The 25,341-nt window shown below is 45.0% G+C and overlaps 2 protein-coding genes across 2 annotated transcripts; one reads left to right on the forward strand and one right to left on the reverse strand.

The window, feature by feature from the left end:
- On the reverse strand, positions 3,260–8,757 carry LOC8055013 (pentatricopeptide repeat-containing protein At2g13420, mitochondrial). Its single transcript, XM_002450737.2, has 2 exons — positions 8,089–8,757; positions 3,260–5,158 (listed from the first exon to the last, which is right to left on the reverse strand). Exons 1-2 carry the CDS (start codon positions 8,707–8,709, stop codon positions 4,193–4,195), a joined length of 1,587 nt encoding a protein of 528 aa, XP_002450782.1. The 5' UTR covers positions 8,710–8,757; the 3' UTR covers positions 3,260–4,192.
- Positions 14,355–17,805, forward strand: LOC8055014 (omega-hydroxypalmitate O-feruloyl transferase). Its single transcript, XM_021461004.1, has 3 exons — positions 14,355–14,514; positions 14,696–15,217; positions 16,619–17,805. The coding sequence occupies exons 1-3, from the start codon at positions 14,512–14,514 to the stop codon at positions 17,486–17,488; spliced, it is 1,395 nt and encodes a 464-aa protein (XP_021316679.1). The 5' UTR covers positions 14,355–14,511; the 3' UTR covers positions 17,489–17,805.

Genomic DNA, 25,341 nt, shown 5'->3' on the forward strand with positions numbered 1-25,341 from the left:
GGTGCTAACGTCCGAACACGAGTCTTCTTACACATCCTGCCCTCACCCGTCCCTATAGAAAAAGAAAAAGAGAAGAAAGTAGAGATAGGAACACGACTCTGCCCGCCCTCGCATGGAGGAGAAAGGAACCACTTCCACTCCCCATGCAAGGAACCTGCCCCCGCTCCCCATGTGTACGGGATCCGCTCGCCGCCCCCCCCCAACCTCGCCGCCTACCACTCCATCCCGCTGGCCCCCAGCACCTATGTCCCGTCGCTAGGTCTCCCCCTAGCCCGCCCTCAGCTTCTCCTCCCCCACTTGCCGCTATAACAATAGGATGAAACGACTGAAACACCATGAACATGTTATTCCAATAACACCAAATAAGTTGCTGCAATAAAATAAGTTGAACCAGTTGCAACACTATGAATATGTTATTGCAACAACACCGAATAAACTGCTACAACAAATAAGTTGAACCAGTTCAAACACCATGCATGAGATCACGTCCGCCCCGCTTGCATGGAATAGAAGATGGGAACCACCTTTCTTCGCTTCCCAACACGTCCCTATCTCCCGTCAGCTTCGATCGGGACACCCCATGCATGCCCCACACCTCATTTCGATCTCCATCCCCATTTGATCGCCTCGCCCCCACCGCAAGAGCACCCCCACCCCTGTTGTGCCGTTGGCGACACCTCTGCTCCCCAATGCACTTATATCCCCCTTCCCAAACTGCAACATTGATAAACATATATTGAAACATCAAAAAATATCTATTACAACAATGAAAAAAATCTACTGCAATAGACGAAAAATATATACTGCATTATGCCTGGTAGATATTTTTCGATAAACATATATTGAAACATCGAAAAATATTCATTACAACAATGAAAAAAATCTACTGCAATAGACGAAAAAATCTACTGCAATAGATGAAAAAATCTACTGTTGTGACTTAGTGTTTAGTTGATCCTAAAGATTATAGCTACTAGAATTGTTGAATAGATGGCTTGCAACCCTTTTAGAGCTAGAGCAAATCTGCATTATGCCATTTGTTATACTAATCTTTTGCTCTAGTGCTTTGTAGAATTTTTAAAAGCTATTCACCCCCCTCTAGCTATATTAGGACCTTTCACCCACCAAGCATTAAAAGGAGGAATCGACTGGCTACAGGGCAAGTGTTGCAAGACCGATGCTATGTAGGATGTCATACCAAAATTGTCTTGCAAACACACATCCAATGAGGAGGTGCGGGATGTTCTCTTCCTCTTGATCACATAGTAGACACTGCTCTGGGTGAGGAAGACCTCACCGAGCCAACCTATCTACTACCAACAACGATTGTGAGCAATCAACTACATGAAGAAGTGACATTTAGGAGGCGCCGAAGGTTTCCAGATGCGCTCATATGGGGGTAAAACTGAGGGCACCCTCAAATAGTGCATCATAGGCAGGTTTAGTTGTATATTCTCCTGAGGCTCAAAGCCTCCAAATATGACTATTAGGAATCCCCTCCTGTAGTACCACTCTCTCTGATAAATCCTATAATTCAAAATATTCCATTAATGCTTGTGCTGATATTTCCCCCTAAAATATCTTCTAGTCATTTCTCCTTATCAAGAGCGACCATCACAGTGCATTTGCTTGATATTCTTTTTTATACTAGAGCATACGGATGCAAGATCTTGGAAGCTCTTACCAGTCAACCATTTATCCTTCCAAAAAAGAGCATTGGCTCCATCACCAATTTTAGTAACAGTGGCCAGAGAGAGAAGGCATTCAACATCCTTGCTTACTTGAAGTGGCAGACTTGCCTAGGGTTTATTAGGATCAGATTTCTTGAGCCATGGCTATCTTATTCTTAGTGCAGTAGCTAGATATTTTAGATTAGAGATTCCTAGACATCCAAGCTCCTTGGCTCGACAAACCTTGGGCCAAGCAATGAGACAAAGCCCACCCTTTGCTTCCTTGCATCCTCTCCACACGAACCCTCTTCTAATTTTATCAATGGCTTTAATCGCTCAAGGAGGTAATTCAATTACCATGGCTAGATAGATCAGCATGGCTGTTAAGACATACTCCCTCCGTCCCTTTTTAATTGTCGCTTACGCTTCCCGAAAAACAACTACCAGTAATTATATATTAAAAAATATTAATATTTATAATACATAATTAGTATCATTAGAAAGATCTTTGAATCTAGTTTTTTAACAAATTTATTTAGAGATACAAATGTTGCACGTATTTTCTACAAATCGAGTCAAACTTGTGGCACGCACACCAACGGCGACAATTAAAAATGGACAGAGGGAGTACTCACTCTGTCCCTGAAAGCTTCAATTCCTAGAATCCGTGTCAGTCAAACTTTTTAAAACTTGACCAACTTTATAGAAAAGAGCATCAATATATATGATATAAAATGAGTATCTTATGAAAATATTTTATATGATAAATCTAATGATACTAGATCGGTACTATAAATCTTAACGTTTTTTTTAGAAATTTAGCCAAAGTTTAAAAGTTTGACTTAAGGCAACTCTAGGATTTGAAGCATCATCCGTGAAGAGGGAAATCATGTGCCAAATTGGTGTTCTAGACCCTCAGAAGCCCTTGTAACCATTCATTTTAATACATCTATGACCATAATAAAGAGCATCGGAGAGAGGAGATCCCTTGACGGAGTCCTTTTCTATGTTGAATGAAATCTTAGGGGTACCATTGAGTTGAAGAAGATACCAATAGGTCACACAAAATGTCTCGCCATCCCGAGCCAAAACCCAATTTACTAAGTACCTCTAGGAGGAACGACCAAGATACCGAATCAAAAGCCTTAGTACTGTCCAATTTAAGTAAGATTCTAGGCTGCTATTGGGAATACATGAATCTCACAGTTTGCTGGACCAACATAAAATTATCTTGTATGGATCAATATTTGATAAATGCATTTTGATTAGGGGAGACCATCTGATCGAGGTGACTTGTTAATCTGTTTGCAAGCATTTTAGAGCCAGTTCGTTTGCCTTATAAGCCGTACTTTTTCTACCAACCAACAATGTTTTTCTCTCCCAATAAATTAGCTCACCAACTTAGAAAAGTTATGAACCAGGCTAATGGATCTGAAATCCTTCACCTGATCAACCTCTGTTGTCTTTGGGATTAATGTGATATATACTGAATTTAATATCCAATTAGTAATACTAAACCTATTATAAATATACTACCAAATAGTTTCCATGCATCATTATTAATATTAAAATTAAATAACTAGTCATTATTTATAGAAATAAAACTTTTAAATAGATTCATCATACATTGTTCTTCCATACGAACGGATATTCAATATTTTTTAGAATACAGATTTAGAATCGAACAGAGAAAACTGAAAAACGAATTACAATACATTCATTTAGTATCCACGATAAGAATATAGATATCAATATTAATAAAGTTTTAACTGATACTAACGCTGGATAATTCAGATATCTATTTTTCATTTTCCATCCCTGTCTGGCCGTGCTTGCTGGCGTCGATTGGCTGCATGGCATGGTTAATTTTGAAGCGTGGAAGCTGCAATGCGGTGTGGGAAGTCCAATTGAGTCGGGTTAGCACTTTGGCAGAGTGGAGCCGGCCCGGCAGCATGTAAGGGCCGTAGAGGAAACTTTTCGTAGTCTTGATCATAGTGGCAGCAGCCATTGTTGTGATTGGATGCGGCCCTGGCCTCTGTCTTGTTCCAATGGGAACCTTAAGCAAGGCCGCCGGTGCCTGCATCAACGAGCCCGGTCACTGGCATGATAAGTGCCAAAGTCCAAGTTGCCTCAGTGTGAGTCAAAACCAGTGATCACCGAAACCACCCCCAGCTCCAGGATCCCATCCTTGATGTGTAGATTGGAGAACTCCAGCAGCACGAAAGGTTGCAAACACCATCATCACCGTGGTATTGGAGAACTCCTGCAGCACGAAAGGTTGCAAACACCATAAGGTGATGTCGCATGTGACGACCCAGGCACACTTTGTTGTCGTGCAACCCCTTGTTGAGCATATTTATGGACTCCACTGGCATCTTGCATTCTCGGTGCCAGAGACCCTGCTCCAGCTCCTCCACTACCATTCCCCACAGATCGAGCTCAAGAAATCAGCATCGGTCACAACTGCACTATTTTGTTAGGGACAACAAATTTTCAGTGGCAGCAACCCGATGATGAACAGATCACCTCTTATATGGCTTCATGTGATAGAGTTTGAATTCATCACCGAATTTTGCTGCTTCTTCATCAACCCTTCGCTTTAGCCTCCTCCAGGTCCTAAGCATGTCTGCCTGTATTAGGCCACGGTACAGCGTCTCAAAGGTGATCTTTTGGGGAAGAAAACCTTTCTCTATCATCTCCATGAAGAACTGGCATGCCTCCCTCCACTTCTGACTTGCACAAAAGCCATGGATCAACAAGGTGTATGAATCAAGATCAGGACCTACAGTGCTTTCACACATATCGCTCCAAATGTCCTTAACAGATCCGTGTCGATTCAACTTTATAAACATTCCAAGCAATATGTTGTAAGTGTGAATATCCGGTGCAGTCAGTGAACCAGGTTGCTTCATCTTATTATACAGTTGCAAGGCACCACTCACATCATTTCTCCCCCGATACTCCTTGAAGAAGCAATTGTAGGTAGCTGGGGAGGGACATACTCCCTCAGCAACCATCTCATCAAGCAAGGTTTCAGCATCTTCCAATCTCCCACAGGAGGCAAGGCACTTTATCACAGACGTGTATGTTGCCACTGTGGGGCAAATGCCTCTATCTTTCATTGAGCGGAACATACAGACACACAACTCAGGTTTATGTGCACGACTGTAAACATGCAGGATGATTGAGTAGCTGGTTACATCCGGTTCAATTCCCCTGTCACGCATCTCCTTCAAGACATCCTCTGCTGAATGAACAGTTCTATCAAATCTGTAATCAGGGTGCAAACTTGCATGTCTGCAGATACCATTTAGAAGAATGTTGTAAGTAACTATGTTGGGTTCTATCCCATGATCAAGCATATCTTTTAGGAACTTCCGAGCCATGTCATTCCGGTTAACCTTGCACCATCCATATATTAAAATAGTGTACATCTTTTCATTTGGATTATACTTGTATTTCCTCTTATTAAATATCTCTGTAGCAACCTGCAATGGTGATAAAAATTTGAAAAGAAAAAATTAGTAACTGAATCTCATGATTGCTCAAAAAGAGAAAATAATAAGCTAACCAAGGTTAGAGTGATAGCTCATAGCTGAGGAATGAAGTTGAAACACTAGGTAGCCATATAGTGTTTTTATTAACTTTCTGGTTTAACTAGTTTGGTTATCAATTCAAAATCAGAGGCTTCCACTCAAACCATAAGCACCACTGCTCATGCAGTCACTATCATTGAAGAATTTAACCACTAGTTATGGTAGCTACAGGCTACATTAGTAAGATGTTAACTTCATGATAAGGCTGTAGCTCATAGGCAACACAAATAACCTCACAAAAAAAAAAGATCTCTTAACTGAAGTCATCTTCTTTTTAGGTAAGTCACTAAAATTGGCATTCAAAATCACAATCCAGAATAATATTATCGAAAACTGTGTCATAAGATTCCATACTCAGTTACAGACAAGTTATTGAGATGAGATTAGAGTATAAAATGGTAACTCCAACTTTAATGAAATACACAAAGCAAGAATAAAAAATTAGAAGGACATCATACTGAAAGGTAGCAAATTCTCAGGTTACTATAGGCTGAACATAAAGCAAAAAAAAATCTTAATTTGATAAAAGCCTCTTCAATAAACTAGAGAACCAAGTTTAGTGAACAATAGCAACCATAAGCAGTAAGCAAAATGTCTAGTTTCTGTGTCCTGAAGCCCTTATAGATACTGTTAGAATGAGGATTATTGGGTTGGCCACATGGGCCTAGGCGCCCAGGGCTTATATGGTAGATAATTGGCTATTATAATCGGGTGTGGACAGCTGACCGGCTAGCAAAAAGAAATCTGCCACATCCAGAATCTTGTCCCTTATGTGATCAAGTGGATGAAACAATAAATCATCTGCTAGTGGGCTGTGTTTTTGCTCGACAAGTCTGGACCTTGGTTTTGGAACAAATAGGTCTGTTGCTTGTGGCACCACAGCATAATGTGTCTCGTTTCTCGAGGTGGTGGAAGAGATCAATTGCTGCTGTCCCAAAAGAAATACGTAAAGGCCTCAACTCTTTAATAATTTTGGTGGCATGGGAGATATGGAAGCATCGCAACTCTTGTGTGTTTGATAACAAGAGGCCGAACATTCAGGAGGTTTTTAGAGCTATTAGCTCGGAGGGGGAACTTTGGTGCTCAGCCGGTGCCTCCAAGCTCCAGGAACTTGTTCTCAGGTCGCGGCCCTTTGAGACATAAAGCTTGAAGGATCTTGGTCGCTTATGAAAGTCAAGTCTGTAACTTAGTTCCCAAGGGGTTTGTGTCTGGTGTGTGTGTGTGTGTGTGTGTGTGTGTGAGTGTGTGTGGGTGTGTTAGCTGGGTCTTTCTTGACCCTTGTAAGACCTTTCTTCTACCTTAATGAAATGACACGCAGCTCTCCTGCGTTGTTTGAGGAAAAAAAAAGATAATTGGCTATTAGGCAAGGATCCCCCTGATTGGGTATTGTTTTATAAAACCCCAGGTCATCCTTGCCTATATATATTGTACACACCTTGTACCTATCTTAATCAATCTACTATTCATGCTACCTTTGACCAATATGCCATTTCATTTTAGAATAATAAATTGCCATATTGTGGTTGATCTCAAAGATGGCGTAGACAGAGATCATAAGCACCCAACAGAGACAATATATATGTTTAAGTAATCTATTGCTCAAAATAAACCAGCGTAACACAAAACAATTCATATGAAAATATGAATATTGAGGATTCACATGTGTGCAACTCTCATACCACAAAATTCTTAGGTGTGTGGCAGAGGCAGGAACAATTCTTAGGTGTGGCGAGGTTTATAAAGATCAAACATCTATAATACAACTATGTAATGGCTATCCTTTTGCCTTGGGTTTGCCAGGTACGTGCATCACCATCAGGCCCAAAAAAGACCAAGCAGGGCAGCACTTATTGACGTATATTGCGTATATATACAACAGATACTTAGTCTTTTCTATGGATTTTAGGCATGGCGGCCGCCTGACCTCGCCAGATACCTGACTCTGCCCCTGTCTCCGAGCAAACACTTGTATACATCAGAATGTAAGAAAAAGGTCAGAAACTGAATGAATCATCCAGATAGCAGATAACTACAGTTTCATTAGAAGTTAATACACACTGATCACCATTAAACTACAATTATGGAACACCAATATTCATTCAGACACCAAACTACAATGAAAAGCTAGGATCTTGAAGCCAGGCCACAAAGAGCCGCGGTATGTTGGATAATCAGAGTCAGGGCTTCGCGTTCTATCAGCTATCAGTTAGTTGGCACTACGCGCGACTTCAGTTGAAAAAAGCGAACAAGATAGCGCTAGCGCCTGCGGAGAACTATTGGTTGTTCACTTTCTAAAAGGCCTACTGACATGCCGGTGAAAGCCAGTTACAAAATCAATAGTAAGATGTAGGTAGTGCAAAAGTACCAAAACAACTGAAGTCTACATCCCACTACGCCTGGGTTCCCCCTTCCTATGAATCTTGAGTCAATAGGTAGGGTCAACTATACCAATCGTACAGAAAACCAAAAATCTATCACACCAAGTGTATTAATATTTCTCCATATACTCCACAATTTGCAGAAACCGAATGACATCTCATCTGAAGATGAAGGGGCTACTTCAAAGCAATGAACTGTCACTCGAATCTACAGAAATGGCTTACAAGTTTCCGACAAGCCAAGAATTCAGCATAAAATCTTTTACACTGAACTCATTCAGTTCAAGAGCATCAGAGGCTAAACGATAAAGTTAGCATCTAAATGAACAATTCACAGAAAACACGCCACATTTTCATCAAAATACTGAAAAATGAAGTGCTAACCAACCAATCAAACAACAGTCATATCACCAAAATGCAACTATAGGTTTCCAAATCAAAAACCTTCGGGTACTTGTACTTGCAGAGCGTGTCGAGCAACGTGGCAAACTCGGCGGAATTGGCCTCCCTCCCAACAAACGCCTCCATGTCGTCGAACGCGCGGACCGCCTGCCGCGTCATTCCCGCGGCGACGTACCTCCTGGCGAGCACTGCGAACGAGCGTGGCGAAGCGGCGCCGTCGGCGGAGGCGTCAACGACGACCCGCCATGCGGCGTCGAACTGGCGCGCGCGGGCGAGGGCGTCGACCACAGCGTCGTAGGCGTCGGGCGGGGGGCGCGTGTTGACGAAGGATGGGTGGAGGCGCGCGGCGTGGAGGAGCGAGAGGGCGAGCTTGGACGCGCCGCGGAGGCGGAGGAGGAGCTGGACGAGGAGGCCCCCGGTGAGGGAGACGCCGCCACCGGAGAGGAGCTGGAGCGGTGACTCGGCCGGGTGGAATGGGTTGTGGTGCGCGAGGAGGACTCGCGCGAGCTCGTCCGCATCGGGGGACCGGGCGATGGGCGGCAGAGCGAGGACGTGGGATGGGGAGGTGGTCTCAGGAGGGGCCATGGCGGTGCAGAGCAGGCGGATGGACGCGCAGGGGAGACGAGCGACGGATCCGCCAGCGGCTGGGAGAAGCGGCGGCATGGCAGGCGGCGGCGAGGCTTCGGTGTGGAGACCGGAGGACCATGGATCTGCACCGTTGGTAGTTTTGACTCAAAGACCCCCACGATGTGGCCACGTCAGCAGTGTCATAAGGGCATCCTTGGACTTTTGACACAGCTCAACTTAACTAGTAACTAGTAAGAGCATCTCTAAAAGCTTGGCTAAAATAAGTAGCTAAATTCTAATATTTAGTCATTTTGTAAAATAGATAACTTCTTAAAAGAGAAGAGGTTTACAATAGCCTTGCTATCAGATAGCCAGTACTTAGTGGTTGGCTATATATGGCCCACGAAAATCAAGGAATAGCAAACTTTCTATTTTACAAAACTAAATAGCACATCTGTTGGAGCCTATTTTTCTACTATAAAAGTTCTAAAAGTCCTCCATAATATGAATAGCAAAGCTGTTGGAGTTGCTCTAAAGCTGTTTTTTTAGAAAAAATAACTCCATGAGAGCACTTGTAATGCAGACTTTATCATAAAGTAAGTTATTTATTACCTCGAACGATATGGACTTAGAGTCTAAATAAGACTTGGAGTCTTTTTTTCTACCTATTTCTTCAATAAATATGCTGCCACATCAGCAAAATACCATAAATAATATGTAATTAATTGTCTTGGACTCTGTGATACATATTAATTACAGAGCCTAGGGGTAAAAAAGCTCACAACAACTCATAAAACTATTATGAGCTATACCAAACATGCCTTTAACAAAGACAATCTTCCTGTGATATTAACCTTTTAGAGTGAAAATTCATGACAGGTCCCAAAGTTAGTTGGACGTGTGCTCAAAATATGATTTTAGGCCTTCAAGTTAGGGGGTGTTTGGTTGAAAGTGCTAAAATTTAATAGGTAGTTAGCACATTTGTAGGTATAATAATTAATGTTTAATCATAGACTAATCAGGCTTAAAAACCGTCTCACAAATTATTCTCTAGTTGTGTATTTAGTACTCTATATATATGTCTAAACATTCGAATGCGATAGGTATTAAAAAACAGCCCTAACCAAATAACCTTAGTCAGGTCTCATTTTTTTAGAGAGCAAAACTTTATTACTCATTAGGCTTATCTTCAAATAAATTTATTAAAAAAATTAGATTTAAATATTTATTAATGATACTAATTATGTATTATAAATATTATTATTTTTAATATATATTTAGTCAACGTTGAATTTTTTTAAGCGAAAACGAGACATCTAGGGAGGGAGGGTATACATCATCCCACGTCACTTGATCGTTAGTGGGAACACGGCAACGGTATGCTGCGATAGCATTAGCACTCTTATTACAATTTCTAGGACACACGCAAATACTGAAAGAAAGAAATTCTGACATTAGCAGGCGTCGAATTTCCGTGATAATCCCACAAAGAGCTGAGAGCTTGTACTCCTCTAGTCCTCTCCTTCCAGCTAGCGTCATCTTCATTTTTTGGTCCAAATAGTATTTATCTGATTCGGCAGTTAACGTGGCATGTTGACTCAGTGTTTACATAGACGATCCCGTGATAACCCCACAAAGAGTTGTTGAGAGCTTGTACTCCTCTTCCAGCGTCATCTTTATTTTTAGGTCCAAACAGGTATTTATCTCAACTAAACAGATTTGATGTCATTGCTGCATTTTTTTCATAACTTGATTAGATTTCTTTAGTTTTATTTAGAACAAACCGATAGTAAAAATAGTTAATTTGGTAGTGACATACCGTGACATGACACGCTAGGCATCAGATCGGAGTAGTAGTTAGCAACATGCTATGGACTCGGCACTCGTCCAGTCGTCCTACACCTATTTCTACTTGCGTTTTTCAGCACCGCCTGCGCTGGAGATCAGTAGAAATAAGACATTTCTACAGGCGGTAACTAAGAACCGCCTGTGAAAATGTATTTCTACAGGCGGTTCAGTTATGCCAACCGTTTTTCTAGAAAATAGGAAATCGGTTTTTAAAAATAGGAAAAAAAAAAGATTTTGTCTCCGTCGAAGTCGCGCTTTTTTCGCGTGCTTCGCGGCCGGTGGGATTCGAATCTGAGACCTTGCCCTTACGTGTAGCCTCCTCTACCACTCCACCTATCACTCACTTGTGTCTATATTAGAGTTTAGTTCCCCACATATTATCCCAAACCGATCATATATTGATTATTTGAGGCTCTAAACGGATTCCAATGGAAAAGTTGTCAACTACAAAGTTTCATAACTTTTTAAGATCTACAACTTTTATATTGGAAGTTTTTTCCATCCGAGGTCATTTACAAAATTTGAATTTCAAATTTAAGAAATTCAAACGTAGTTTTCGACGACAAGATGATGTCAAATGAAAAAATTATCAACTACAAAGTTTCATAACTTTTCGAGATCTACAACTTTTATTTTGACAGTTTTTTCAAACGAGGTCACTTGAAAAACTCAAAAAATTAATTTCAAATTATTTCTACAGGCGGCTTTAGAGTTTCTTAACAAACCGTCTGTAGAAATATGATTTTTACAGACAGTTTCTTAGGAGAACCGTATGTAGAAATATATGATTTCTACAGGCGGTTTTGTTAGGAAAACCGCCTGTAGAAATGCATGATTTCTACAGGCGGTTCAGTTAGGAAAACCGCCTGTAAAAATGCATCTTTCACAGACGGTTCGTAGTTCTAACACCGCCCTTTTTACACCACAGGCGCGTGATAACTTCAACTGTCTGTAGTATAAAAAAAAGGGCGTCGGCGTTGTACTCTTTCTAGTCAGTAGCCTTTATGTTGCACGCATTGGCATTTGCCAACATGATGGTCTCCGTCAGCTCAAGTCAAGCTCAGGTTTGGCCAACGTCTCCAACGAACGCGACGACGTGCCGGCGGCCGTCGGCCAGTGGCCAACCCCCAACAGAACCGAACCCTTGCCTGCGCCTGCGCCTGCGCGAGCGCGACCTCCGACCTCCCATCCGAACGCCATCACTGCCGGTCGTCGCCGTCGGGACACGGAACGAAGACTCCCAGTTGGCCACATCTATAGTTGTATCAGTGCAGTGCTACATGAATCCACAGAAGTCAGGACTCTCACAAGCTATAGTATCTCAACTCATACATCAACACACACCATATAGTAGGAGTAAAAACAGATTGAATATAGACACAGGGGCGGATGTACGGCCCGTGCTGTAGCACGGAGCGAAGCTCAATAATAGTGGAGAATTATTTCATAAAAAACATATAAAAAAGGCTATCAAGCCCATTAGCCCCTCACGATAGGGATTCAACCTATTAGCCTCTGTTATTTAGCCCCTCCTGTGCTTCGTTTCTGGATCCGCCACTGTATAGACATATATCATTTATATTATATTTATTTTTATATTTTTGTTCAGATTTAGATTGGAATATGCATAGTGTCAGCTATGTCTAATAGGGTATAATTGGATATCCACGTCATAAATATGTAATTTGATTATTCGAATACGGATACGATATCAGATTTTGAACATCTGAGTTTGATACGGACAAATTTGAATCTCTCTAAATAAATTCGATCTTAAATACGGTCAGAAAATATTAATACCGTTTTTACCCCTAAGCTATGAGACACAGGATGGGCCGGGTTCACACCAGGGATCCTAGCCACCTGAGCTATGGCTCAGTTCTCAGGAAGTCACCATTCTTTGCATTGCCTTAACTTCACTTTGACCTTGTTTAGTTCATAATTTTTTTAGTTCGGTTATTATAATACTTTTATTTGTATTTGACAATTGTTATTCAACTATAGACTAGAATTAGGTTTAAAAGATTTATATCGTAAATTATAGATAAACTGTACAACTAATTATTTTTTATCTATATTTAGTATTTATGTATATGTCTAAAGATTTGATATAACAGAGAATATTGAAATTTTTTGAAAACGCCTTTGACGATATCACGACTAGTCCAGGTTCGAGCCGGCAGTATTCTCTTTAGTTTATGGTTTGCTTTTTTTCTTATTCTTATGATAAAATCCTAGAAATCAACATGGCTTCATTGGTTTTAACTTCGAAAATAATAAAATTTACAATGAATTACAACCTCCGGCCAAATATTACAATATTTCAAAGTGAAATTCGCATTGGTGTCTTGTGCTCACCTTGCATATAGTCTAGCTTTGGTTTTCCAAATCGCCTTGAATGTGCTAGGCTTAGACCATGTGGGGCCCTGTTTAGTTTCAAAATTTTTGCAAAATGGTTACGGTAGTATTTTTTATTTATATTTGATAATTATTATCTAATTATGGACTAACTAGACTTAAAAGATTCATCTCGTAAATTATAGATATACTATATATTTAGTTATTTTTTATCTATATTTAATGCTTAATGCATGTGCTGCAAGATTCGATGTGACGTGAATCTTGAAAAATTTTGCAAAATTTTTGGAAACTAAACAACCTCTTGGAAGTTATTGCCTTTCTTCATATCTGTTGCCTGTTGGGTTTATTAGGATTAAAGAGGATGGGTTAAGACTAGTCTCGATGGAGATTTTATTCTCACTTTTCAAGACTTATAGCTCTTAGTTCATCTTCAGTGGCATATCTATATTTTAAAAGTTGTGCAGAAGAGTTTTATTCCCATTAAACTTTTTCTACTCCTATAAAACTCTTATCATTTCTCTCTTCATTAATATGGTGCCACATCAACATATTTAACGCCCATAAAACTCTATTGAAACCGCATTGAGACTGACCTTAGTCTCCAATCCTATGAGAAATGATTGATCTAAAGGAGTCATCATGTACTAGAAATAGTATAAACGAATTTTATCTTCATAAATTTCATTTTATCCTATAAACCTTATATCACCACTCTTCATTTATATTATTATGTTGTGCCAGCTTACTTAATGCAAAATTCTTATAAAACCACTACTGAAACTAGCCTAATAAAACCGGCAAAACATATATAACTTGTATTTATGAAAACTAGTCACCTTACAAATTAACAATCATTTTTAAATACAAAGCCAAACCTTAAGTATGCATTTCCATCTCTAAACATATATAAAGAGTTCGTCTAAACCTCAAATTGCCTTTTTGTAAGCCAACAGCAGTTGCTCTGTCTATAAATCAAGAAGAAAAAAGATTTTAACTTTACACACACGAAACACACAGTGGAACCCACATGCCTCACACTGCAAAAAAAAAAAAGGAATATACAAATTTGAACTGCACACGCCCTTTTCCGCTCTTCTGTGACTTCCTTTGCCCTCCAAATGCAAACTGCTGCACTGTAATGAAAAAGTTCTCGAAAATACAGTGATTACTAAACTGATTTATTTTGATGATTGACACAAGGTCTATCCTCTTTGTTTCATTTCACTGCAAAGATATTCTTTCCTTTTACCAGAGGACAACAGATGACAAGTCAGAGTATGCAGAGTACGCTATAGTTCGTTAATGTTTTATATATTATTTTATTTACGTAGAGTACAGATAAATTAACAATGTCGTTTTCACGGATTTGGTGTAGATAGAATACTTCAAAAATATTGTTACTCTCCCTTTCTGCAGATTGTCTGGTACAAATAAATCTGAGACAGAGCAACATTGGTAGTTATGCAACCCCTCCAAACCCCAACAGTTTTGCATCGGCCCCCCCTCCGACCTTGACGTACTCCTTCAAGTTCAAGCAAGCCACCATTATTACTATATAAACACTGCCCCCACAGAACCACTCTACTCAAATCACAAACCTCTCTCTCTCTCTCTCTCTCTCTCTCTCTCTCATCTCATTCTCTCTCTACGAGATCATCCCACACACACTACTCACATCGTCAATTAATCATGGTGAGTGACATGCTACATCATCAACTTAATTGCTCTAGTCCCTCGTAGCAAACATGCATACAGTACTCCATGTTGCAAACATGCATGCATGCATGCATGTCTGTGAGACGACTATGACGCTTTCCATTTGTTGCCATGTCACACCTTAATTAATTTTTCTTTGCGTGACCAACGAACGCAGGTTGTGGAGATGAAGCAGGAGAACGGCGGCGCGGCGGTGGCGGCGGCGGGCGAGAAGCAGCAGCAGCAGCAGGCGCCGCCGCAGCTGGTGATGAGCGTGAAGCGCGGGGAGGCGACGCTGGTGGCGCCGGCGGAGGCGACGCCGAGGGGCGGGCAGTACTACCTGTCGAACCTGGACCAGAACATCGCGGTGATCGTGCAGACGGTGTACTGCTACAAGCCGCCGCCGTCGCCGTCCAGCGGCAATGGTGACGACGACGACGTGGTGGGCGTGCTCCGCGACGCGCTGGCGCGCGTGCTGGTGCACTACCACCCGCTGGCGGGGCGGCTGGGGATCAGCCCGGAGATGAAGCTGACCGTGGAGCTCACCGGCGAGGGCGCCGTGTTCGTGGAGGCCGACGCCGCCTGCGACCTCGCCGACGTCGGCGACCTCACCAAGCCCGACCCGGCCGCGCTCGGCCAGCTCGTCTACTCCGTCCCCGGCGCCAAGCACATCCTCGAGATGCCACCCATGACCGCGCAGGTAGGTACCTAGTACACCAGACATGGTATTAACTGCTCCTTGCACGTCTGCGGTTGGGTGTCCGGCCTCCGGCAGCCGTGGTGGCCGGCCCGGGTTTCCATGGCAGTGGCACCGATGAGCCGCCGTGCCGTTAAAATGGCTAACGGCATTGTTTACTTCCCAAAATTTTAAAGATCGAATCTTTAAACACATGCATTATGAGACGAATGTTTTAAGTTAGTTCATGTTTAAACAATAATTGCTGAATATAAGTGAAAGCGCTACAATGATAAAATTCAAAAAAAAATTGCCAACTGAGTAAGGCCTAAAGGGATCGTAGTAGGGAGGTGGAAAAGCTTGCTAGCTCGTCCATGGGAGCAGGTGCCCGTGTTACTTTTACTGCGGCCGCGTGATTTTGCAGCAGAGGAGCCGTGGTTGGATGGGAGTGGGAGGCGGCAGGGGATAGGGTTGTTGGTCAGTTGGAAGATGAATTCAATGAGATGAGATGCCCCTTTTTTTTAATCTTGATGCCTCTTTGGTTTTAGGCCTCGTTTACTATTCTCCGTCACATCGAATTTTTCGGTACATGTATGAAGTATTAAATATAGACGAAAATAAAAACTAATTGCATAGTTTATCTGTAAATCATGAGACGAATCTTTTGATCCTAGTTAGTTCATAATTGGATAATATTTGCCACAAACAAACGAAAGTGCTACAGTAGCGAAATTTAAAATCTTTTTGTATCTAAACAATGCCTTACTAGTAAAACCCATAGCTATATGGTATATACACTTCTCAGTAGTACTCATTTTACTTTGTAACCTGATCCAGCAACTGCAACTTTTACTGATCCAGCAAGGTGCAACCTTTCTAATATGGGTTAGTGTTTGTTAAAAGATTTTTGTCAATAAATTGGTTGATCGGAACTCTAATGGTAGGTGTGATTAACTCTTAACTGGTTATACTCGTAGAGTACCACCGCATAGTCTCTGGTTGTTTTTTTTCTGTTGGAATATTGAGACAGCTCAAGCACTTTTGTTGCCTGACTTTTTTTCTGGGTATAGTGTTAGATGACCAACCTTTACCTAATCACCTATAAATTATCAACGAAACCACAGTGTTAGATGTGCTGCCACAAATAAAACGACACACAATGTCATACAGGTTCCGACATGTGAGGTGAATAATGATGATGATGTCAAGTAATCAACGAAGGATCAATTGTTCACAAACTCATCATGGGTCGAATCATACTAAAGATTAATACTGTAACTTGGTTCAGTAGCAGTAGAACTATTCGAAGTCATCCGACATCAGCACTAGATTTTGCTCGAATTTGCAGTGATGCAAAATTACCACACTGCAACAATGTCTTTTTCACTGAGGCTAGCATATATGCATGGGTCAACTGATGTGCAGGTGACGAGATTCAGATGCGGCGGCTTCGCGCTCGGCCTGGCCATGAACCACTGCATGTTCGACGGCATCGGCGCCATGGAGTTCGTCAACTCGTGGGCCGAGACGGCGCGCGGCGTCGCCGAGCTCACCGTGCCGCCGTTCCTGGACCGCAGCGTCCTCAAGGCGCGCGACCCGCCCGTGCACACCTTCCCGCACCACGAGTTCGCCGAGATCCCCGACGTGTCCGACACGGCGGCGCTCTACGGCGCGCAGGAGCTCCGGTACCGCTCCTTCTGCTTCGACCCGGACCGGCTGGAGCGCGTGCGCGCGCTGGCGCTGGCGCTCGCCGACGGCGGCCGCCGCTTCACCACCTTCGAGGCGCTGTCGGGGCTGGTGTGGCGCGCCCGCACGGCGGCGCTCGGGCTGGCGCCCGAGCAGCGCACCAAGCTGCTGTTCGCCGTGGACGGGCGGCGCCGGTTCGCGCCGCCGCTCCCGCGGGGCTACTTCGGGAACGGCATCGTGCTGACCAACGCGGTGGCGACGGCGGGGGAGCTGCTGTCCGCGCCCGTCTTCCGCGCGGCGGGGCTGGTGCAGGACGCCGTGCGGATGGTCACCGACGAGTACATGCGGTCGGCGGTGGACTACTTCGAGGCGACGCGGGCGCGGCCGTCGCTGGCGTCCACGCTGCTCATCACCACGTGGTCGCGCCTCGAGTTCCACGGCGCCGACTTCGGGTGGGGCGAGCCCGTCATGTCGGGCCCCGTCACGCTGCCGGAGAAGGAGGTCATCCTCTTCCTCGCGCACGGCAAGGAGAGGAAGAGCATCAACGTGCTGCTCGGCCTGCCCGCCACGGCCATGGACGCATTCCAAGAGCTCATGGACGACATATGATTGGTCGGTCCGTCATGGGCCTCATGGCTGATGAGGAGCTCTCTCCGTTGACACGGCAGCGCAGCAATGGCGGACAAGGATGGGAGCTAGTACTATATATAATGCAGGGTGCTTTTTTTCTTGATGATGGACTGCTCGGGTTTATATAGTACGAGACTGTTCGTTACGGGTGTGTGTTAATATTCGTTACATATATGTTGGTGTTTAATAAGGAAGTTAATAGTACTATATATGAGCATCTGTTGTCCGATGTAGTGGTTCTATTAAAAAGTGTTCACGTTAAATGAGAAAACAGTAAAGGTTTGTTTTTTATTGTACTCCATAGAATGGTTTTATTTTTTAATGTTTTTAATTTTTATGAAAATTGTAAAAATATACTATATATTATGCACGTCATCTTTTGGTGGAACAACTTTTAAAAATTATCCACAGGAAAGCGACCTCACAAAAATCATCCACAGGAAAACAATTTTACTTAAAGTATGTTTTTTGTAAAAATCATTTGTGGAAAATTAATTTTTAAAATAAAAGGTCCATATTACTCTCTTCGAGTTTGGCCTGTCCAAACAACCTCATAAACTAACATTTGGTTCAATTTACTCCCTCCAACTATTTAAGTTGGTCCAACTAACACCTTAAATAGATTTTTCTTTTTTGTTTCTCTATGCACAAATTGTATTTTACATTCAAATTTTGTGAGGTGATAGAGGACATTGTATTTTTTGTTAGAAAAAATCACTATAATTTTTTCATCATTGTGTTTTATATGATACTGTATCTCTACTGTTAATTTATTTTTTTAATTTCCTAAGCTATAAAAATTTGGGTAAAAAGTTAAAGATATATATTTTTTTCTGACATAACTTGTGATATTATCCATCATATCACAAAGGTTGATATTAAAACTCAACTAATACATGGAAAGATAGAAATAACAAATCATATTAAGGGGTAAACTAGGTCAACTGAAATAGTTGGAGGGAGTAAATTGAACCTTTGTAAGTTTAGGGGGTAATCTGGACATATGCCAAACTTGAGGGTAGTAATTTGGATTTTTTTCCTTTTTTTTAAAAAAATAGTTTTTAATGAAAACGTTAAGGGCGGACGACTTTTTAAAAGACAGAAGACCAGCATTCATCTCACGTTGCTCTTTTTATGTTATCACTTTTTCCTTAACAATTTTGTGAACCTTAAACAAAAAAAGTAAGATCTCCAAAAGGCATTTTATCTACTACATTGATGCTAAAAATCAAGCATACTTCATGTTGTTTGGATGTGACATCTTAAGTTTTACAGTTTTGTAAATAGAATTCTTTATGGAATACCATTTTTGACTTTGTAGTTAAACTTTTTAATGTCCCCAAATATATTTCAAAAATTAAAAATCGTCTAAATATATGGTTCATGAATTATTATGTTTCCATGTTATTTCTTAGCTTACATGCTAAGTGAAGCCTAAAGTTAATTTATTAACAAAGCATAAGGAAAACTGTGGGGGTATAAACCCCTATACCCTTACGGCTAGACTTCGGCCAGGAGGCTTGGCCCATTACGAGACGAGTTCAAGGCTTGATCCGACAACTTGGAGTTTCGCGCAAGGAAACAAGATGTGGAGATCAAGCAGGATTCTAGTCGGTTAGAATAGGAATTGATATCGAATTATCCATGGCAATTGTAACCGACTAGGATTAGTTTCCAGATCTGTAACCCTGCCCTTCAGACTATATAAGGAGAGGCAAGGGACCCCCTAGGACATACGATTCTCTCAACACAAATCAATACAACCAGACGCAGGACGTAGGTATTACGCCAACTCGGCGGCCGAACCTGGATAAAAAGCTTGTCCGTGTCTTGCGTCACCATCGAGTTCGTAGTTTGCGCACCGTCTACCGATAAACTACTACCGTGGGTATACCCCAAGGTAGACTGCCGACCAGCTTTCGTCGACAGTGGCGCGCCAGGTAGGGGGTGTGCGTGCAACTTTTCCGGCGAACAAGATGGTCACGATCCCAGCTTCCGCGACCGTGCCCGAAGGCCTCACGTTCACCGTCGGCCAGATCACGTGGACGACGTGCAGCGGCGGCTTCGCGACTACGGTTTCGAAAGAGACCCAGATCCAATCTGAGATCACGCCGTCTCCGACCACGCGCACGACGGCACCAAGCGCCCGACCACCGTTCCCACTCTACAAGGGAAAGGAGATCGACTGCTCGGACCTTCTCCAAGCACTTGATCGCGCTGACTCCAAGCTACTCGAAGTTTCCCAACTAATAGATGGAGTTCTGCGTCGGCCCGACCAAGCTGCTCCAGCGGATTTTTTCAAATCTCGCCGGCCAACTCGTGTCGCCACACACGAACGGCTGGGAACGTCTCTGACGGTAACCTCAACCCCCTCAGGACGATCCGTCGAGCTCAAGAAGGAAGGCTATCCTTGCGGCCTGAACAACTCGGCCTCTGTTTACTCACAGCACATCCAGTCCGCTTTCAGCAAGGCGGGTTGGTTGCCGACAAGGAACAATCGTCACCACGTCAACATGGTGACCATCCGAGAAATACGGGACGACCAGGTTTCCAGCACCAACTCAAGCACCGGCTTCGTCCCCACCGAGGTTATAAACACCGAAGATGAGGACTACGACCTGGATTTTCCTTCACACCCTCCGGGTTTCGACCGATTCCCGATATTCCCCCCCCGCCGAGGGGATATTGTGTTCAATGTCAGCGCCGACGAACCCGACGTTGATGGAGAAACAGATGACCAGAGGCAACTCCGCGAACAGCGTAACGCCGATCGCGCCCGACGACGTGCGGACGAGCAACAACAAATGCCACCGAATAATCTCAACGATGCTTTTGACATGGTCGGGGACCAGCCAGTCTACAAAACGCCAAGCGCCAACGTGGCTGTCGCCATGGCTAACCTAGATCGGCTTCCTGATACCCCCGAATGCCAGGGAGTCCGGACCAGCGTCCGAGCACACCTAATCGCCGCAATGGGACAGACAGCCACTCTGCTCAAGAGAGTCCAGGACGTCTCTTATACGGGAGCCGCCTCCGACCAGACTAATCGTAGCCGGGCCTCACCCAGCAGGCGTCACCGTAGCCGCTCCCCCGACAACCGTCGAGGGGACTCACGGCGCGACGATGGTGGTCGGGACGCCGATGGCCGCCGCCAGCAGAACCGCGCACGCGGCCAAGAAGAAGATCAACACAGGGATCTCCGCCACAACATCCCTCCCAAAGATGCCCGGGACCGCATCAACAGGCGCGCCGCAGAGAGAGCAGTCCACGAAAACCTGCGCCGCATCGAGTACGATGCAACGCACGGTCCTCCGGGCCTAAGACAGTTCTCCTCACACCTCCGCCAGGTCGTGTGGCCCCGCAATTTCAAGCTTGAAAAACTTAAAAAATTCGACGGCAAGGAAAATCCAGAGAACTGGATCACCCTCTATGAAATCGCCGTCCGATCAGCGGCAGGGGATGAGCACGTCATGGCTAACTACTTCCCCGTAGTCCTCGACCAGGCTGGTCATCAGTGGCTTCTCGGCTTGCCCGAGGACTCCTTCGACTCTTGGGAAGAGCTACGCCAGGCTTTCATCGACAACTTCATCGCCACATGCGAGCAGCCTGGAAACAAGTATGACCTTGAAAGGATAAGGGACCGGAAGAACGAACCTCTGCGCGATTACATCCGACGATTCTCGGATATGCGCCTCAAAATCCCGAAGATTTCTCATGACGAGGCCATCTCAGCCTTCATCAAGGGCCTGCGTTTCCACGAAGCGCTGAGGAACAAGCTGCTGCGTAAGCGTCCAACAACGGTAGCAGAGCTCCTCGCCACGGCCAAAAATTACGCCGATGCCGACGACGCAGAAAAACTAATCCGAGACGATGCGAGAGGCCCCGACCAGCCTCCCCGGAGAGATGACGGTCGTGGTCGTTACGACAGCAGAAATCACCGCCGCTCCGACAACCGCGATCACCGAGAGGGTTGGGATCGGCGGCGCGACAGCCGCGACGACTTCAGAGGAAAGCGCCCCCGCGACTACGACCACGAAGTAAATACGGTCAAACGTCCCAATGGACGACGGGACTACCAAGAAGACTACAACAAAACGTTGAAGGGACCATGCCAGCTACACCCAAAGTCCAATCATACCATAGAAGAGTGCCGCGTCCTCAAGAGTATCTATACACGGCGGGCCGCCCAAGAGGACTCCGCCAAGAAAAATAACAAGCGCGACGGGCACGACCACGAAGATGAGGATGAGGACCAAGATAGGGACCCCCGACACCAATACGTCAGCCCCACTGACGTGGTCCACTCCATTTTCGGGGGCAAGGTCTCCACTGAGTCCAAGCGAGAAAGAAAGCTGTTAAAGAGAGCCTGCCTCAACATAGACAGCACGGACGGGCTGATCGCAGATCCGAAATTTCCCACGTGGTCCCACAGGGAGATCTCGTTCAGCAGGAAGGACCAGTGGGCCGCTATCCCGGAGCCGGGTCGTTTCCCACTGATTCTTGACCCCTGCATCAACAGCATCAGATTCGAGCGCGTGCTCGTGGACGGGGGAAGCTCCATCGACATCCTCTTCCGCAACAGCCTGCCCGCCCTCAAGATATCACCGGCACAACTAAAACCTTACGACGCCCAATTCTGGGGGGTTTTGCCAGGTCAAAGTTCAGTGCCCCTCGGACAGATAACATTGCCTGTCCAATTCGGCACACCCGACCACTTCCGGACGGAGTTCATCAACTTCGTAGTCGCGGATTTCGACGGGACCTATCACGCCATACTGGGCCGCCCATCGCTGACAAAGTTCATGGCAGTCCCGCACTACTCATACCTGGTCCTTAAGATGCCCACGGAGAAGGGTGTCCTAACCGTCAGAGGCAACGTCTACACTGCGTACACCTGCGAAGAAGAAAGCTTCAAGATCACCGAGGCAATCGACCTCTCAATCCGCATGGCGGAAACAGCAAACCAAGCCGCACAGCTACCTCCCGACCAGCTCCGATTACCCGAACAGGCGACAGCCAGGAAGAACTCAAAATCCAAGGAGTACAAAGAAGTGCAGCTGGTCGAAGGCAACCCCGAGAAGACAGCCCTCATCGGGGCCAACCTGGATCCAAAATAGGAAGACGCGCTCGTCAGGTTTCTAAGGGACAACGTGAGCGTTTTCGCATGGAAACCCGCAGACATGCCCGGTGTCCCACGAAACCTGATCGAGCACTCCTTAAATGTCTCGAAGACCGCAAGACCAATCAAGCAAAAACTGCGACGGTTCGCTCGTGACAAAAAGGAGGCTATTAGGGCAGAAATAACACGGCTTCTAGCAGCCGGATTCATAAAAGAAGTGTATCATCCCGATTGGCTCGCCAATCCAGTTCTTGTACGCAAAAAGAATAATGAATGGAGAATGTGTGTTGATTACACTGATCTTAACAAACACTGTCCTAAAGATCCTTTTGGTCTCCCTCGCATCGACGAGGTGGTCGACTCAACGGCCGGATGCGAACTCCTCTCCTTTCTAGACTGCTACTCTGGTTATCACCAGATCTCGCTAAAGGAAGAAGATCAGATCAAAACATCCTTCATCACACCCTTCGGCGCATACTGCTACACGACCATGTCTTTTGGACTCAAAAACGCCGGGGCCACTTATCAAAGGGCCATCCAGCAATGCCTCCACGACGAGATTCGCGATGACCTCGTCGAGGCCTATGTGGACGACGTGGTCGTAAAAACAAGGGACGCGAGCACCCTAATCGACAACTTGGACCGAACCTTCAAGGCACTCAATAGGTACAAGTGGAAGCTCAACCCCAAGAAATGCATTTTCGGCATTCCTTCCGGTCTACTGCTCGGTAACGTCGTCAGTCACGACGGCATACGACCAAACCCTTCAAAAGTCAAAGCCGTACTCGACATGCGACCACCGAAGAACGTCAAGGACATTCAGAAGCTAACCGGATGCATGGCCGCCCTCAGTCGTTTCATCTCAAGGCTGGGAGAAAAAGGCCTCCCTTTCTTCAAACTATTGAAAGCGTCAGAAAAATTTTCTTGGACAGAGGAAGCCGACGCTGCGTTCACTCAGCTTAAGACCTTCCTCACTTCACCACCTGTCCTCACAGCGCCTCAACCCAATGAAGACCTACTTCTTTACATTGCTGCAACCGACAGGGTTGTTTCCACGGCAATAGTGGTCGAGCGAGATGAACCAGGTCACGCCTACAAGGTCCAGAGACCCGTTTACTTCATAAGTGAAGTCCTAAACGAGTCCAAGGCCAGGTATCCACAAATACAGAAGCTCATATACGCCATTCTGATAACATCAAGAAAGCTGAAGCACTACTTCGACGGCCATCGAGTCCTGGTGACAACCAGTTTCCCCCTCGGGGACATCCTGCGCAATAAAGACGCCAATGGCAGAATCGTGAAATGGGCGATGGAATTGTGCCCATTTTCGCTGGAGTTCCAGAGCCGAACTACGGTCAAGTCTCAGGCCCTGGTCGATTTCATTGCTGAATGGACGGATCTCAATGAGCCTCCCGTTCCCGATGTCTCAGACCACTGGTCAATGTTCTTTGATGGGTCCTTGAACATCAACGGTGCCAGCGCTGGGATACTGTTCGTATCACCCAACAAGGACAAACTGCGTTACGTCCTTCGGATCCTTTTTCCGGCGTCAAACAACGTCGCCGAATACGAAGCATGCTTGCATGGCATAAGACTAGCCGTTGAACTGGGGGTCAAGCGCCTCTATGTCTATGGCGACTCCGCTTTGGTCATCAACCAGCTCAACAAGGAGTGCGACGCAACCCACGAGAAGATGGATCTCTACTGCAAAGAAATTCGCAAGTGGGAAACCAACTTCTATGGCATAGAGTACATCCACATGGTCCGGGATAAGAACCAGGCAGCAGATGCGTTGTTAAAGTTAGGCTCATCTCGGGCCCAAATCCCGCGGGGTATTTTCGTCCAGGACATCCATGAGCCGAGCGTAGGCTCCTCCCTGGTCGACAAGCAACCCACCGAGGCAATGCTCATAGACGACGCCACTCCGACAACCGGTGGGCGTGACTGGCGTACCCCGTTCATCAAATACATATCAGACGAGACAGGCTTTCAGGACAAAACAGAGAACGAGCGCCTCATCCGACGATCAAAGAACTACATCCTGGTCGACGGAAAACTCATGCGGAAAAACGCAAGCTCCGAAGTACTGCTCAAGTGCATACCCCAAGATGATGGTATCAAGCTCTTAGAGGACATACATGCTGGATCCTGCGGCAATCACGCCACATCTAGAACGTTGGTCGGAAAGGCTTTCCGAGCAGGTTTTTATTGGCCAACCGCGGTCGGCGACGCAGAAAAACTGGTCCGACATTGCGAAGGATGTCAGTTTTTCGCTAAGAGGACCCACGTACCTGCCCATGAAATTCAAACCATCCCGTCGTCTTGGCCCTTTGCTTGCTGGGGGCTTGACATGATCGGACCATTTAAACCAGCCCCGGGCAATTTCAAGTTCGTCTTCGTGTTAATCGACAAGTTCTCCAAGTGGATTGAATACATGCCCCTGGTCAAGGCAACCTCCGAGAAGGCTGTGGAGTTCCTCAATCAAATCATACACAGATTCGGCATCCCGAACAGCATAATCACCGACCTGGGCACTCAGTTTACTGGCACCACTTTTTGGGACTTCTGCGATGACAGAGGCATAGTCATAAAATACGTGTCAGTGGCACATCCACGTGCCAACGGTCAAGTTGAACGTGCTAATGGAATGATCGTTGACGCCCTAAAGAAAAGGTTGTACACCGAAAACGACAGAGCACCCGGTCGATGGATG

Source organism: Sorghum bicolor, chromosome 5, assembly GCF_000003195.3.
Source record: "Sorghum bicolor cultivar BTx623 chromosome 5, Sorghum_bicolor_NCBIv3, whole genome shotgun sequence".
Lineage (NCBI taxonomy): Eukaryota > Viridiplantae > Streptophyta > Magnoliopsida > Poales > Poaceae > Sorghum > Sorghum bicolor.